Source organism: Mugil cephalus, chromosome 1 (genome assembly GCF_022458985.1).
Source record: "Mugil cephalus isolate CIBA_MC_2020 chromosome 1, CIBA_Mcephalus_1.1, whole genome shotgun sequence".
NCBI classification, from domain to species: Eukaryota; Metazoa; Chordata; class Actinopteri; order Mugiliformes; family Mugilidae; genus Mugil; species Mugil cephalus.
Window position 1 is genome coordinate 50,505,379 of NC_061770.1, and position 13,530 is coordinate 50,518,908.

Sequence of the window (13,530 nt, forward strand, 5' to 3'; positions counted from 1 at the left end):
CACTGTTTGGTGCCGGCTTATGGAATCATTTCTCCTCAGAGAGACAAAATGATCACACGTGGCACCGGCTGCTGAGTGAGATTTCAACAACGTCACAGTCCGATGCACAAACAGATAAATTAAATCACACAGGGTTCAACAATTCCTGAGGCAGAGGCAAAAGATAACAATAATGGTGCATAAAATAAATACACATATATCTAAGTAATATCCACGCAAATGCCCGTTCCAAGAAGAAACAATATAGTTGCCTTTGTTCACAAAAAATGTCACAAAAAAAATCCTGGCTATCAGAATTACTCGAGACCCGAAAGCAAACGTAACAAATCTCAGGTTCTGACCCAGTAACGCTTTAGATCAATAAAATATTCATAAGACTGATGGGCTGTGTCAAGAAGCCTCATATATTTATTATCAGGCCTACATTGAACGGAAGACCTTACGAAAACTCACAAATGTTACAAATCATCTCTGGCTATGGAACAAATGCCCCCACATCTCCTAAAACACCAAACAGATGAGTCAAATTGCTTTTACATAGGACTTGAGACGGTTGCAGTGATGGCATCATTCGAAAAAATGGCCAATCGATTCATCAGAATGTGCCGAGAGGTCATGGAAGTCAGTAACATGAGCACTGACAAAGATTACTGTCACAGAAAAACCGTAAAGGTCAATGTCTGTTTATCTGTAGCTCTCTGACTATCAGCTCCATGATCACTTCTGTGGCCGTGACATTTACAGGTACACAGTAAGAAATATTGGCTGCCCCTGAGCTGTTAAACTGGGACCTGGCTGAAATCTTAGAAGAAGAAGACAGGCTTTCCATAACAAAATGTTTTTTTTTCCATTGTTGTTTTTTTTTTTTGGGGGGGGGGGGGGGGGGCTAGACAGTAAATTCAATACACAGCCTTTGAGAGTACAATCCAACATCTTTTTATGCTAATGTGGGTATTCCGCAGGACCCTGGCGCAGACTTGAAAAGCAAGAACAGCAGTCGATTACTGCTACGATATAGCAATTACCAAGCTGGCATCCTCTGGCTCTTGAATCACTTTGCAAAATAACAGTGTGCCACATCTCGGAGAAGCGATAATCATTTCAATAATTGCACTGAAAAATGTTTTGAAATAATGACAGAGCGCGTGTCACTGTGTTCTGGCAACAGCTGGTGAGTGGGTGGCCAAGATCAGGGGTAGAAATCTGCCATGAAGATTGTTCAAATATTGGGTGAAATTTACTGGTGTGTATTTGTCTTTTCATGATTAAACTGAGTCAGTGGTTTCAAGCACACCAACAAACTGGATCATGTGTTGTCCTGATCGGAGGTGTTTATATAATTCTATGCAAGTTATGTGTATTTAAATACCGAATATTTGTTGATGTATACAACAACAACTCCAGTGTACACCAAAAAGTTATGCTCTTATATTATCTTCTCTTTGACTTTCTGGCTAATCACTTTGATTGTTGTAGCTTCCAAAATTAAAGGGTCAGTTTGCCCTCATTACAAACACAGATTTACCCAAAGTGTTATCCATGGTTTTAAGGTTGACATGGTGGACTGCTGTCCACCTGTTTTGGCTCCAACCATGGGTGTATCTAGCCTATTTTTAGGGGTGTTCAAGCTTCCCTAAACTTTGTCAAAGTTTTTTTTTTATTTGGTTGTTTTTTTAAATGCTTATCTATGATAAAATGACACCAAAATTAGCACAATAGTACAACGTATGTGGCATAAGACTAATACTGCCACTAACTAAACATTCTTGGCTGAGAAGGACCACAGGCCAAAGCAGACTCCAGCACCAAACTGTGATGAGAAGGAGGTTAATGAGAGAGTCAAGAACAAAAAAGTAGTTGACAGATTTGCCTCTCTCAAGGTGAGGTGGCATAGACTGGAGTCTGCAGGGTCTGTCCAGGAGGTGGGGGCGACTTCTATCCTGCTGTGACCCTAGAATTGCCCCTGGTTCAGACTAAAATATCTCATAAGTTACTGCATTGATTGTCTTCAAATTCTTCATCCATTCATGGTTGTTAGAGGATACAACCAACCCAGTTGGAATCAACTGATTTTTTCCTCTACCACCTCCATGCCTTTTTTGGTTTTTAGAGATATTTCTATTGGCTGTACTGCCATAAAATCTGGTACAGATATCTATATCTAGACTCATGACTCACCATAGAGAATGTTGATGAGGGAGATCGGCATGACCAGGATGCCTACGAGCATGTCCGCCACGGCCAGTGACCTCAGGAAGAAGTTGGTGGCATTCTGGAGCTTCTTCTCCAGCGACACCGCCAGGATCACCAGAATGTTGCCGCCAACCGTCAGCGCAATGATGACGAGTATGAGGAGCGCGGGCCAGTTTTTCTCTTTGATCACAGCCCTGGAGACAGACTCCTGGGAAGTAGTAGAATTGTCCAGACCTAAACTCATGGCTGCCGCTGCTCCTATGCTTCCGCTGCTGCCTCCAAGTCCTATTCCCCATGGCAGGGTTTGGTTAAGGTCCAGAGGGTTGTTGCTTGGCCAAGCCATCTGACCCCCAACCTCCAGGGAGGAGGTGGTGGTGCCAAACCCACCAAGAAGGGATCTCGCTGGGCCACCCATTCCAGAGAGATGGTTACACTTTTTCAGGCTAGATAAGGACAGAATCCCTCTGTTTTAATTAACCTTCTTCAACAGCAGATGGAAGAAGGAGGGGGCAAAGGAGATTGCACTCAGCATGGAAGGAGAATTTAAAAATGTGATTTCATGGAAGGGGGCAATCAAGGTAGGATAAATTTTGGGGATAGGGGATGACAGGGAACTGGGAACAGGGGATAGGGAGTAGCAAGTATTCTCAAGTTTTTATTGTACTGTAATAAAGTTTCGCTAGCTGCAAACAGTCTCAAATTGTTTTCTGTGGTTTTCATATCCCAGTTCCTGCCAGCAAGTCATTGGCAAAGTGTCCTCAAGTTATGTGCTGAGCCAAAATGTCCAAATCGGCCCTTTGGTGTTCAGCCACATCTACCCCCTGATGGAACAGAGGCTTTAAGGGTTACTAATTCAGAGATGGAAATTAGATCACTTATATCCATGGCTGCTGGCCGCCCCACCCGTCCACCCAATCACTACCAGTCGGTCTCAATGGGTATCAATCAGTTTGTGCATTTGGAGTTATATCTTGCTGTTGTGGTTAGTCGTGTCCAAGGCTTTTGTCCAGGAGGTTTGTCCTCTTTCAGCTGGTGAACAGGTTGAACTGTGGAATGAAAAGAGAGATCAGGTTATTTACTTTGAAAGTCCTTCACATAACAGTCGTTTATCCTTGCTCTCTCACATTCCTTGCTGTCTTGATGAATTTCCAGCTCCCTCTATTAATAATACGCAAGGACTGACCTTTCCAGACTTTCTTTTAACTATCCATCGCTCCCTTCCTCTACTTCTCTCTGTCATCCAAACTTTTTTGCTTCTTTAAATCTTCCCTTCCACCTTGCATTCATTTGTGCCTCCAAGTTCAGCCATCCATCAACGAGGAGCTCACTGGCTTCTGCTCCCCGTCATATATTCTTTGTCTTCCTCCTCCAAACAATCCCTGCTTTATCAGACTAATTTATGATATAGTCTGCACTCCCAATAAAGCAGAGAGAGCGCACCGCTGTCAACATTTAATAGTACAGTCATTTAAAATAAACTGAAGGAGTTCAAAATGAAACAGAAGCTCTGATGTTTACACCCCATGTGTCCTGAAGTACCGTCTGTCCTCTCTATTTCCTTCTACCACTCACACATCTTACTGATTTACCGCCTCATAAACGTCTTCAAGGGCAGGTAGTCTGAGTCTGTGTTTCGAGCATGTGGATGCACTTATATCGTCTAACAGTCAAGAGGTGTGGGCCTGGTTGAGAATGAAAAGTGAATCAAAGTGTGCGCTTCCTTGTGTGGTGGTTTTTCTTTTTGTGTGAGAGTGTAGAGTTATCCAGGGCTCCAGCTGCAATAGTTTAGTGGGTGGTGAGTCTATGATATTGTCAAGGAAATCAAAACATACGGCCCAGGGGCTAAAAGCAGCTGGCCAGAGGGTTCAATCTGAAGTGGACAGAACACAACACAACACAGAACACAACACAGGACTAAACAGCAGACAGTTATTTTGAAGGATAGTTTATTAAATTTAATCATTCTCCTAATTTACCTTCTTCTTTGCACTAAAACAAATTGAAGAAATCTGGATTTGTCGTTACTTAAAGGTTATTGTCTTACTGGTCCAGCCTGGTTGGGATCATAATGGGCTGTATGTGGCCCCTGAACTAAAAATGAGTGTGACACGTGCACTAACAGAAGCCCTGCTCTGCATATTTTTTCTCACTGCGTGGGAAGGTTAACATTTGTATTGCGAATGTGTTAATTTGTCTCTGTTTTGCATTTGTTTGTGTAAATTACTGCGCATGCAGATTAATTGCCGAGGTGTGATTGTGTGCAAACATTATCACTCATTCAGATTATTAATGTGTGTGTGGGCAGATGCAGTGTGGGTTCTTACTTGTCTTCGCTCACAGAGCGTGAAAAAAAAAAAGTTTTTTGTCTTCACAGTGACTGTATTTGTATGTTCACTGGGTTTGGAGGTTTGCTGGAGGAAACTGTGCACAACATGTACTGTGACAGCAGCTTGCGTATGATACTCTTGCCTATCTATTAATAAAAAATCCTGTTGTGCTGAGGTGGAACAATATAACAAAAGTACTGCTCTGCCATCAGCTGGTTTATTAACACAACAGACATCTGCACAACAACATCCTTCTTCTTCTTCTTTTCTTTTAGAATTTGTTGTTTGCAAGTCATATTGGACCAGAACAGAGGTGCATATACCAGTGTGTTCAAACCTGTGCACCGAAGGCTAAAACTGATTTGGCCCACAGGATGAATCTACAAAACAAGTGGAGAAGAAAAAAAGGAAGAGAGAAAACACGATGGGGAGTAGGAGCACGAGGAAGAGAAGTAGATGGGGAAGGAGGAATAGGAGGAAGAGTAGATGAGAAGGAAGAAGGGAACAAGGAAGAGACAATGAGTAGGAATGTGAGAAGGACCTTTATCAATCTATTCCTTATTTGTCCAATAGCGCTTATAACACAAACCTGAGAGACGACCCAGAACTAAACACTAGATGCAGCGATGCAGCCAAAATCGCACTAATTTTTCCCCTAAAATTCAGGCTGTTCAAACAGTCTTTTAAAGGGATAGTTCATTAAATGAGAACATTTTTATAATGTATTTGTTATTCTTTGCATTAAAACAAAGCAAAACAGTTGTAGTTGTGCTTATTTATAGGTTATAATGTGATAATGTTACTTGTCCAGCTTCCTTGAGATCAAACTGGTCTGTATGTGCCATCCCTGCCATATATTCCCTGTACAATATCCAACATGGATTATGGATTAAAAGTAATTATTTGATTCGATAGGTTGACTGTGGATGACTAGGGATTTCCTGATCATTGAAAATTAGTACTGGGCCAATTAAGGCCTCTTGAAAATGATCCGATCAGATCGATCTTCAGCCAAAGCTGGTCTTTTCTAGTATTTGTTTCAGGTCTGCAATAAACCAGAACCAATCTGACATCAAGACTTCTTTAATGTCAATAACAAATGGCCAACGTAAAAGCTGCAAAAAATCCCAGAAGAAGTGATTTAATACTTCCAACTTGATTCAACAGCTACAAAAAAATTACAAAACAGAGCATGGAGTAGACTCAGACAAAGGCTGCACCAAAACAACGACAACCAACACTACAATGTTGCGTTCCCTCCAGCCAGCATCAAGGAGACAAATATTCCAGAGAGGGTTTGGGAGCTTCAGGGATCACATTGAATGACCAGCCCATTTCTGGAGTAGAGAACACAGGTTTTTCATCATCCGTGCTTCTGAAGCCAAGATACCTCTAACTTTCCAACAGGAGTTTGGGTTAAGGCCTTATTCTCACATTTGCTTTGACAGCTCAATTTATTGGACTTAGTACATTTGCAGAGTGCACATATGATGTAGGAGAGTACAAGGAAGATTAGAAAAGCCTTTATGTATGTGTGTCCAAGAGTGGACATTCTGTTTATTCAGGATCAGATCAAGATTCAGACTGGCCAATATTAAATGACAAAAGCAAAAAATAAATAAATAAAAATGATCGGGACATTCCTCCAAGAGACAACTTTGCCTTGGTTTTATGCCTCTGCAGCCCCACTGGTCTTGCAGTGGTAGTGCAAGCGTCTTTTTTTGCTGGTTGATGGCACTGACCAGACAAACCTTTGGGTAAGAGCCATGGCAGGAAACCCCCCAGGGAGTCACCATTCCCTCGCTCCAGAAGCTTATCAGGAAATACAGCATGTATTTTTGGGAGCCCTGTTCCTATCTCACTTCATGAAGTGGCCCTCAACTGTGTTGGAACATTAACAAACAGACTCTGGAGACAGCTGGAGTAGATGTTTCCCACACTGCCTTCAGTCTCCATGCCAGCTAACTGGAACTCATAAAAAGTTGAGAACACGAAATGCTGAGAGATGGGAGTTGTAAGAACAGTGCTGCTAGGCTACACAATGACCGGGCCATATATACCCGTATATACAATATTGTACCAGATCGACATATGCTTTGTGCAACTAAATTACTATTTAGTTACCATCCATGCCAAAAATTTCTGAATTCAAACCTTACTGAAAGTTTCCACTCATGGATAGCTATTTAAAGTAGCATATTTATCAGAAAACATATGAATCACTTTTTATATAAATAAATATGTAATCCATCTTTTCAAAAATGTTTGGTGTTAGCATGGTATACATAAACATAAGCTGTCATGTGCTTTTAAACATGTGTTTTTAGGTCAGTACAAAGGAAGCCATAGTTTAAGACGGAAACAAAAACAGAAGAAAGCTCCTATTTTAGAAAGAGGATAGAAAGAACCCAAGAAAAACTCTTTCTATCTTGATTTATTGATCATTTGTCTAGTCTTCTTCTACACTGGAAAAGCCCAGCAACATAAAGTCAATAAAACAGTAGAGTAGTGAGGTTGCCACAGAACATCCATTAATTAGCTTGCTACGTGTTGCACACAGTGGCAAACACAATCACACTAAGTTTAATGATCAAAATGCAATCAAGGAAAAGAATGTAAACAAGGTTAAATAAGGGCAATGAGGACACACATGCATGGCTATTCATGTGTAAGGATGTGTGTGTGTGTGTGTGTGTGTGTGTGTGTGTGTTGTGTGTGTGTGTGTGTGTGTTTGTGTTTGTGTTTGTGTTTGTGTTTATCACCGCTGCACTGCTCCAAGTGTAACAGACAGGCTCTCCTCTTAGGGAGAGTATCAGCATAGTTTGCAGGAAACTAAACAGCACTGCAGGCAAGCCATTTAACAGGTCTGATAAAGCAGCAATATATCACAGAGAGTACGAAGAGGATGAGGAGTGCGGAGGGGACAGAAGAAAAAGACATTCTAAATGTAACCTCTGGCCTCCACAGGACACTACGATAATCTTTCTTCCTTTCAATCACCTTGCACCCGGCATGAAAACACACACTTCATTAGTTACAAACCAAAGATTAGACCTGGCTCGCGGAGGAAGCGCATGCGATTAACCTAACACGTCATCTCCAGGGAGTAATTGGTGGTGTGAGCGTAGAGACGCCCTCCACCTCTGCTCCCAGAGACAGTCACACAGATGTGAATGTAGAGTGGCGGAGGTTGAGGGCACAGATGTCTCTGGTGTCGCTTTGCTTTTCACCGCGGGGACAAATTGTGTTTGTTTGAGCCATTTCTGCTCTCTGAGATAAAACAGTGGAGAGCGGCAGGGAAATGGGATGGGAGATTTCCCTTCTTCTTAGATGGATCCACAAAAGCAAACCTATGTGTTAGGGCTTTCACTTCAGAAGAACCAAACAACAGAACGAGAAGCTGTAAAGGGGGTTTGAAGCAGACAGCTCAGCATCAGCTTATGTCTGGACTGTGCCTGAACCTCTCCAGTAGAAAAGGAGCATTCCCTCATTGTGACACAAGTAGAAACTAGCCCAGCGGAGTCAAACTCATTGTAGTTCATAGGCCACATACAGTCCAATTTGATCTCAAGTGGATCAGACTACAACTCCAGAACAAGTCAATTAGGAGAATATTTACATTTAATAAAGTTTCCTTCATCACAAATGAAATTTCTTAGGAAAAATGTGTGCAATTTTGACAAATTACTGTCTATTGTTTAGTTCTGTGCACTTGTCTTATGAAATCAGTGGACAAATAAGGAATAGCAGTTATTTTTAAGTTATTTTTGCACTATCCAAATTCATGCTGCGAGCCACATTAAACCCTCTGGTGGGGCGCTTTTGGCCCGCGGACCTTATGTTTGATGGCTGTCAGCTAGCAAGTGGTTTAGACAAAAACCCAGCCCAGGAGGGCAAACTCTTTTTGGTGCAGAACGAGGTGCACAGCGAAAGAAATTCAGTTGTGATCCGGAGTCAACTCTGTTTTAAACTCTGTACTTCACACCTGAGACTGAATATCACAGAGTCCTTTTGTCAGGAGAAGCTCAGGACCACCAGACGAGCTGAAATCCTCCCTGCTCTTGCTTCCTGAAGAGGTTTCTGTTTACTCGCCCCTTTCTGATGCCAGAAAGGGGCGAGTACACAGATTTAAAGTATTAAAGTGCGCTAATGTGCCTAATGTTTTGGTAGTCAGTGGAAGAGCAGCAGGGCAGATGGGGCAAATGCCTAATCCATTTGTATGCCAGCAATTAACTGAGATTACTTTGGTCGTGTGCTGGTCAGTTTCAGTTTGTTCCAATTGCCAACGTGGCTTTTGTTTCTCACAACAAATATTAATAAAATAATGAATGAAGCATGGCATTATGTGCATGAAGGTGTAGGGGAACTATAGTGTGTAGTGTGTACTAGAAATAAACCTATTTCTCACAATGGAATGATAAACTGTAGGTTTAGTAGATGTAGGGCTCAGTGGGTTGTTTTCTGTGCACATTCACTGTCATTATGTAGCATTCTGTCTGAAGTATATCCTGTTCAGTATTTGATATCTCTAAAATTTTGTCAGTCCATCCCACACATTCATTTAATTTAGGACTGCAGCACAAATAGTTGGAGGGAAGTCTGGTATTGAAAAGGTGCATGAATACATTTTTCAAAATATAAACCCAAAGTCATGTTTGGAGGAAAATAGAAGCATGTGAAACATTTTAATGGGATGTTTCTTTGCAGAAGTTGGAGGTTAAACTGCTTCTTTTGACTTTCTCCGTCTGACAGCAGGTGACAGACCATAGAGAGTCTAAGCATCATAAATCATCAGCAGAATTCTAAGAACCCACATTCTGTGGTTTTCAATTCTTTGCATATTTTTCCTGCCGCTCCTGTTCTCTCCAAACAAATTCCTGTTGCACCTCTGTGAAAAGGGAAATGCATAATTCAAGTGCCAGAGAAAATAGAAAATGAACTGGCGATATGTTGAGTCACTGTTGTGGAGCAGCAGAGCGCTGTGGCGGCACATCCTCTCACATCCTCTTCGGCCGCCGGCTTTAAAGCTGAGACAGCCACCTTGTGAGAAATAGCACTGAGAAATACTGATGCACTGCATTGAAAGTACAACTTTAAAGCTGCTTTGGCCAGAATTATTCAACACTTTGAGTACTGCTGGAGTTCTGTGGAAAGTGTTTTTTTTTTTTTAGGGGGATGAAAACAGTGAATGACTAGAAAATGGAGGAAAACGAGGAGTTGAGTGTGATGTAGCAGCAGCAGGAAAGACAGTGAGAGAGAAAGAGAGTGCTGTTCCACTATCTGTAAATCTGGTCACTTACTTCTCCTTGTCTCCCGATCGATGTGCTTGACCTCTCCGGCTGTTTTCTGTTACCGGCAATGGGGACTCTTTCCGATGTCGCCTCTCTCTTTCGATTTCTCTCCCGCTGTATCAATCCCTCTGTCATCTGTCACTCCACACCTCCAGAGCGAGGTATTAGCACCGTCCATCTGCCTGCAGACGGGGCAAAGTAAAGAAGGGGGGAAAAAAAAGACTTTGATTTTTGATGGTACGTTGTGAAAAATTCCTGACTGAAGCTGAGGTAAAAGTGACTGAAAAACTGACAGAACCACACTGACTCCTACACGACACAACGAAACTGAATGTGCCGCTAATCCTCAAGCCTGTCAGCCGTTACAAGCACAGAAACGCAGATTAAACACAATGTCCTGAACGAGAAAGAAGTCTGTCTACAGACGGTCACAGCTGGGCGCCGCTGTGGTTCAGTAGCTGGAGTTCAAAGGGTTAAAGGTTTCATTCTCTGTTTCTGGACTACATGTCAAAGTGTCCTTGACCACTCAACTACAAATTGCATTGAGTAGATGTGTCACTGTGACTGCCCTTTGTAGTTTTTTTGTTTGTTTGGAGACTTCCTGTTTTTCTCTCTTTTTGTGTCACTCTTGAAAGCACTAGGTTAAGGAAAAGATTAGGGTTAGGGTTAAGGTTAGAAAATACACATTTTCAAATGTGTGGTGTAGCAACGAAGTTTGATTCCAGCTGATTGGAGTGAATGAAGTGGAGTGAATGAAAATACATTATTTTCGTTATTGTGTTAGTGAAGTTTAAGGCTTTGACACACCAAGCCAATGGCTCTGAAACTCTCTGTCCGTGACCTTAAATTTGGAGTACTGCTTGTTGATCCCCACTGGCTTTTCAGCAAATTCAACACGTTGAATAAGCAGCGGAACGAGTTGTTGACAGATCACGCTGACTGGCTGCTCAGCTTAGAGATAAGAGCATGAGAAGAGAAATGGGACTAACAAAAGCAGACAATCAGGACACACAACATGATCATCTACAATAAATAAACTGTAGACCAACTGATTAGCATTATTTCTTTAGCGTTCTGGTGGTAGTAACAGAAGCTCTTCCTGTTTCCTCTTTTGAATGATGAATACACACTACTGCCACCTGCTGGTATGGAGGGTTATTTCCTTTGGTACAGGTACCACAGGAGTGTATGTGGCAGCGATTGTAGACTTTGTGATGTGTTCAAGTGCAAGACCTGCAGGTTTCTTTCCATGTGCCCATTTGGGCACATCTATACGGTGTATATTGCACCTGCATTTGCCACCATGAACGGAACGACACAGGTTTCGACTTCTTTGGTCCAGGCAAAGATGACATGAGGCTACATCAGCCTTTCTTTCAGGTGATTTTAGTGAGTTTAGTGTGTCTGTATCTTTAAGATAAGATTTCCCTCCTCACTCCATGTCGTGTTCTTTCAGATGCAGCTAAATCTGAGGATCTTAATCTCAGATTAATATTACATTGGAAAAGCTCTTAAATCTAATGAAAACACAGCTAAAGGTCACGAGATTAAAAGAAAAAGTGCAAAAACTGTGGCATCTACTTCATGTTTTCTTTCATAAATTGCCAAACAGACACTACGAGGGCGTTTTCAGAGCGATATTGCTGCAAGGTTTTCAAATCATATCACTACTAACAAGTTCCCTGGTGTGCAACTGTGACACTATTTGATGCAAGTCTGGTGAGTGTTGGATTGATAGGGATTGTGTTAGACTGTTGCAGAGGTCGTTTTCATCAGCGTGACCAGTAAACCGTGAGGCCACCTAATGGGCTGCACAGATGGAGCACCATTAACGAGAACAAGACGGATGGACTGGATGGAGGTTGTGTGGTGTGGTTTGGCTGAGAATGGCAGATGAACAGAGAGAGGCAGAAAGAGGGAGAACAGAAGCAAAAGCTCAACTGATTATAACACTGTCCAGCCGTGACTGAAAGTGACACCAGCATATGAGTACGTAGCTCCATAACAATATGTTATTATGTGCGTCTCTGCTTGGAAACAAAGCAAAGGTTAATGGCGTGCTGCTAAATTAGGTGTATTCACAATAACCTTCACAGACTGTTGCTTATTACAGGGTTACTGACAATACACTTACAACACAAGGAGCTTCTTTGATTAAACACACAAAAAAACACAAGCACCTATTTAAAGTCTGGCTCTAATTCTGAAATTCTAGTCATTCTTTCTGAATTATTCACCAAAATGAAAAAGTTTTTAGGTTTTCAAATTCAATCAGAGATGTTCAGTCAAGAATAACACACAGAGGAATATATTAATAGACGAATAAAAAGCTTGAAGTTGATCCCCACTGAAGAAGAAAAAGCAAGCAACCAAGTCCTAACAATCATTTTTATTCGAGGATAAAGTAAACGCCCAAGGTCCAGACATATTGTGCTCACACACAAAAGGAGACAGAGAAAGGTTTTCTTGGTCTTGTGTGACTATATTTTCAACAAACAGATAAATCAATATGTTTACTGAATTAAGCTGAAAGAAAGGGAAAGACGGGAAAAAAAATCCAATAAGGGCATGAAGAAAATCCAGGAATGAGGTGAAGTTAGCCAGAGTGTTAATTACTCATTAATTTAAGCCTTAATACACTTTAAGATGTCATTGTCATAAAGGGAGAAGTACAGAGTACAAAACTGTATTTTATGCCAGGATATGTATGCAAATATGTGTATTTCCACAGTAAACTTAAAGGAGGCTTTGGGGATTTGCTCACTTTCAGAGCCAATCTCAAGTGGCTGTTTGTGGAACTGCACTTTTGTTCGCTTGGCACTTCCTTTTTGACGTGATTTCTTCACCTCGGAAGTTTGCCACTTGAGTGGGACATAAAGACACTGTTTTTAAAGACAATATCAGCTAAATAAGTATTGTCTGTGTTAAAGTTAATGTCTGAAACCTCTCAACTGAAGCCAAAGAATGGACATTATTGCTCTAACTAGGCTGAAACTAATATTTGTCTTATTCTTTATATTTACTCTTTATAAATTCTATTGCAGTTTAATAAATAATATGAAAAAATAAAAACCTTTGTTGATGATATTGCCTGCAAGTTCAGTAGATTTCTCATCTCACATCACAGTAAATGTAAAGCTAACACCCTTACAGCTTACTGTACCTTGTTTTGTTAAACATAACAGCTAGTTTAACTATATCAAAAGGTGACACATACTATATTAAAGTACGTCTGTGTTTACGATTTTCATGAGAAGAGACCATAAAATGAAATGGTGGAGGTCGGTATTAAGTTGTTATGCTGAAATTAAGTTGTATTTGCAATTTGTATTTGTTGATTTTTTTATAGTATGTTCGATATTCCCATTGGTCTTTGCATTTCAGTTATGTGGTTGTAAACTTGACTAGCAACTAGAAGCCTCAGCTGCTGTTAGATGCCAACAGTTGCTTAGCAGCGAGTTACAACTTATGTTGCCACTTGATTGACAAATTTTCGTAAAAAAGTTCTCATGTTGTGACCACAAGCACACAAGTTCATTTTGAAGGTAGCAACAATACATGTACCAGCAGTGCTAAAGCTCTCTAGTTAGCATGCTAAACTATATGTTGTTGGCAACCTCATAACTTTAATAAACTTAGCTCGCTTTCTGTCATAAGTCGCTTCACGTTTACTGTACAGTTCATAGAGTATATTTATCGAAATAAAACTTTCAAACAAA

At 41.1% G+C, this 13,530-nt stretch overlaps 1 protein-coding gene across 2 annotated transcripts in view; it reads right to left on the reverse strand.

The window, feature by feature from the left end:
- htr2cl1 (5-hydroxytryptamine (serotonin) receptor 2C, G protein-coupled-like 1) overlaps positions 1-13,530 on the reverse strand; it is a 147,889-nt gene that overhangs the window by 30,820 nt on the left and 103,539 nt on the right. For both annotated transcript variants that reach the window (XM_047571894.1, XM_047571886.1), the window contains exons 4-5: positions 9,821-9,993; positions 2,179-3,239 (exon numbers count right to left, since the gene is read on the reverse strand). In XM_047571894.1, the coding sequence (XP_047427850.1) occupies positions 2,179-2,608 (430 nt within the window). In that variant the 5' untranslated portion in view covers positions 2,609-3,239; positions 9,821-9,993. The remainder of the gene's footprint in view (positions 1-2,178; positions 3,240-9,820; positions 9,994-13,530) is intronic.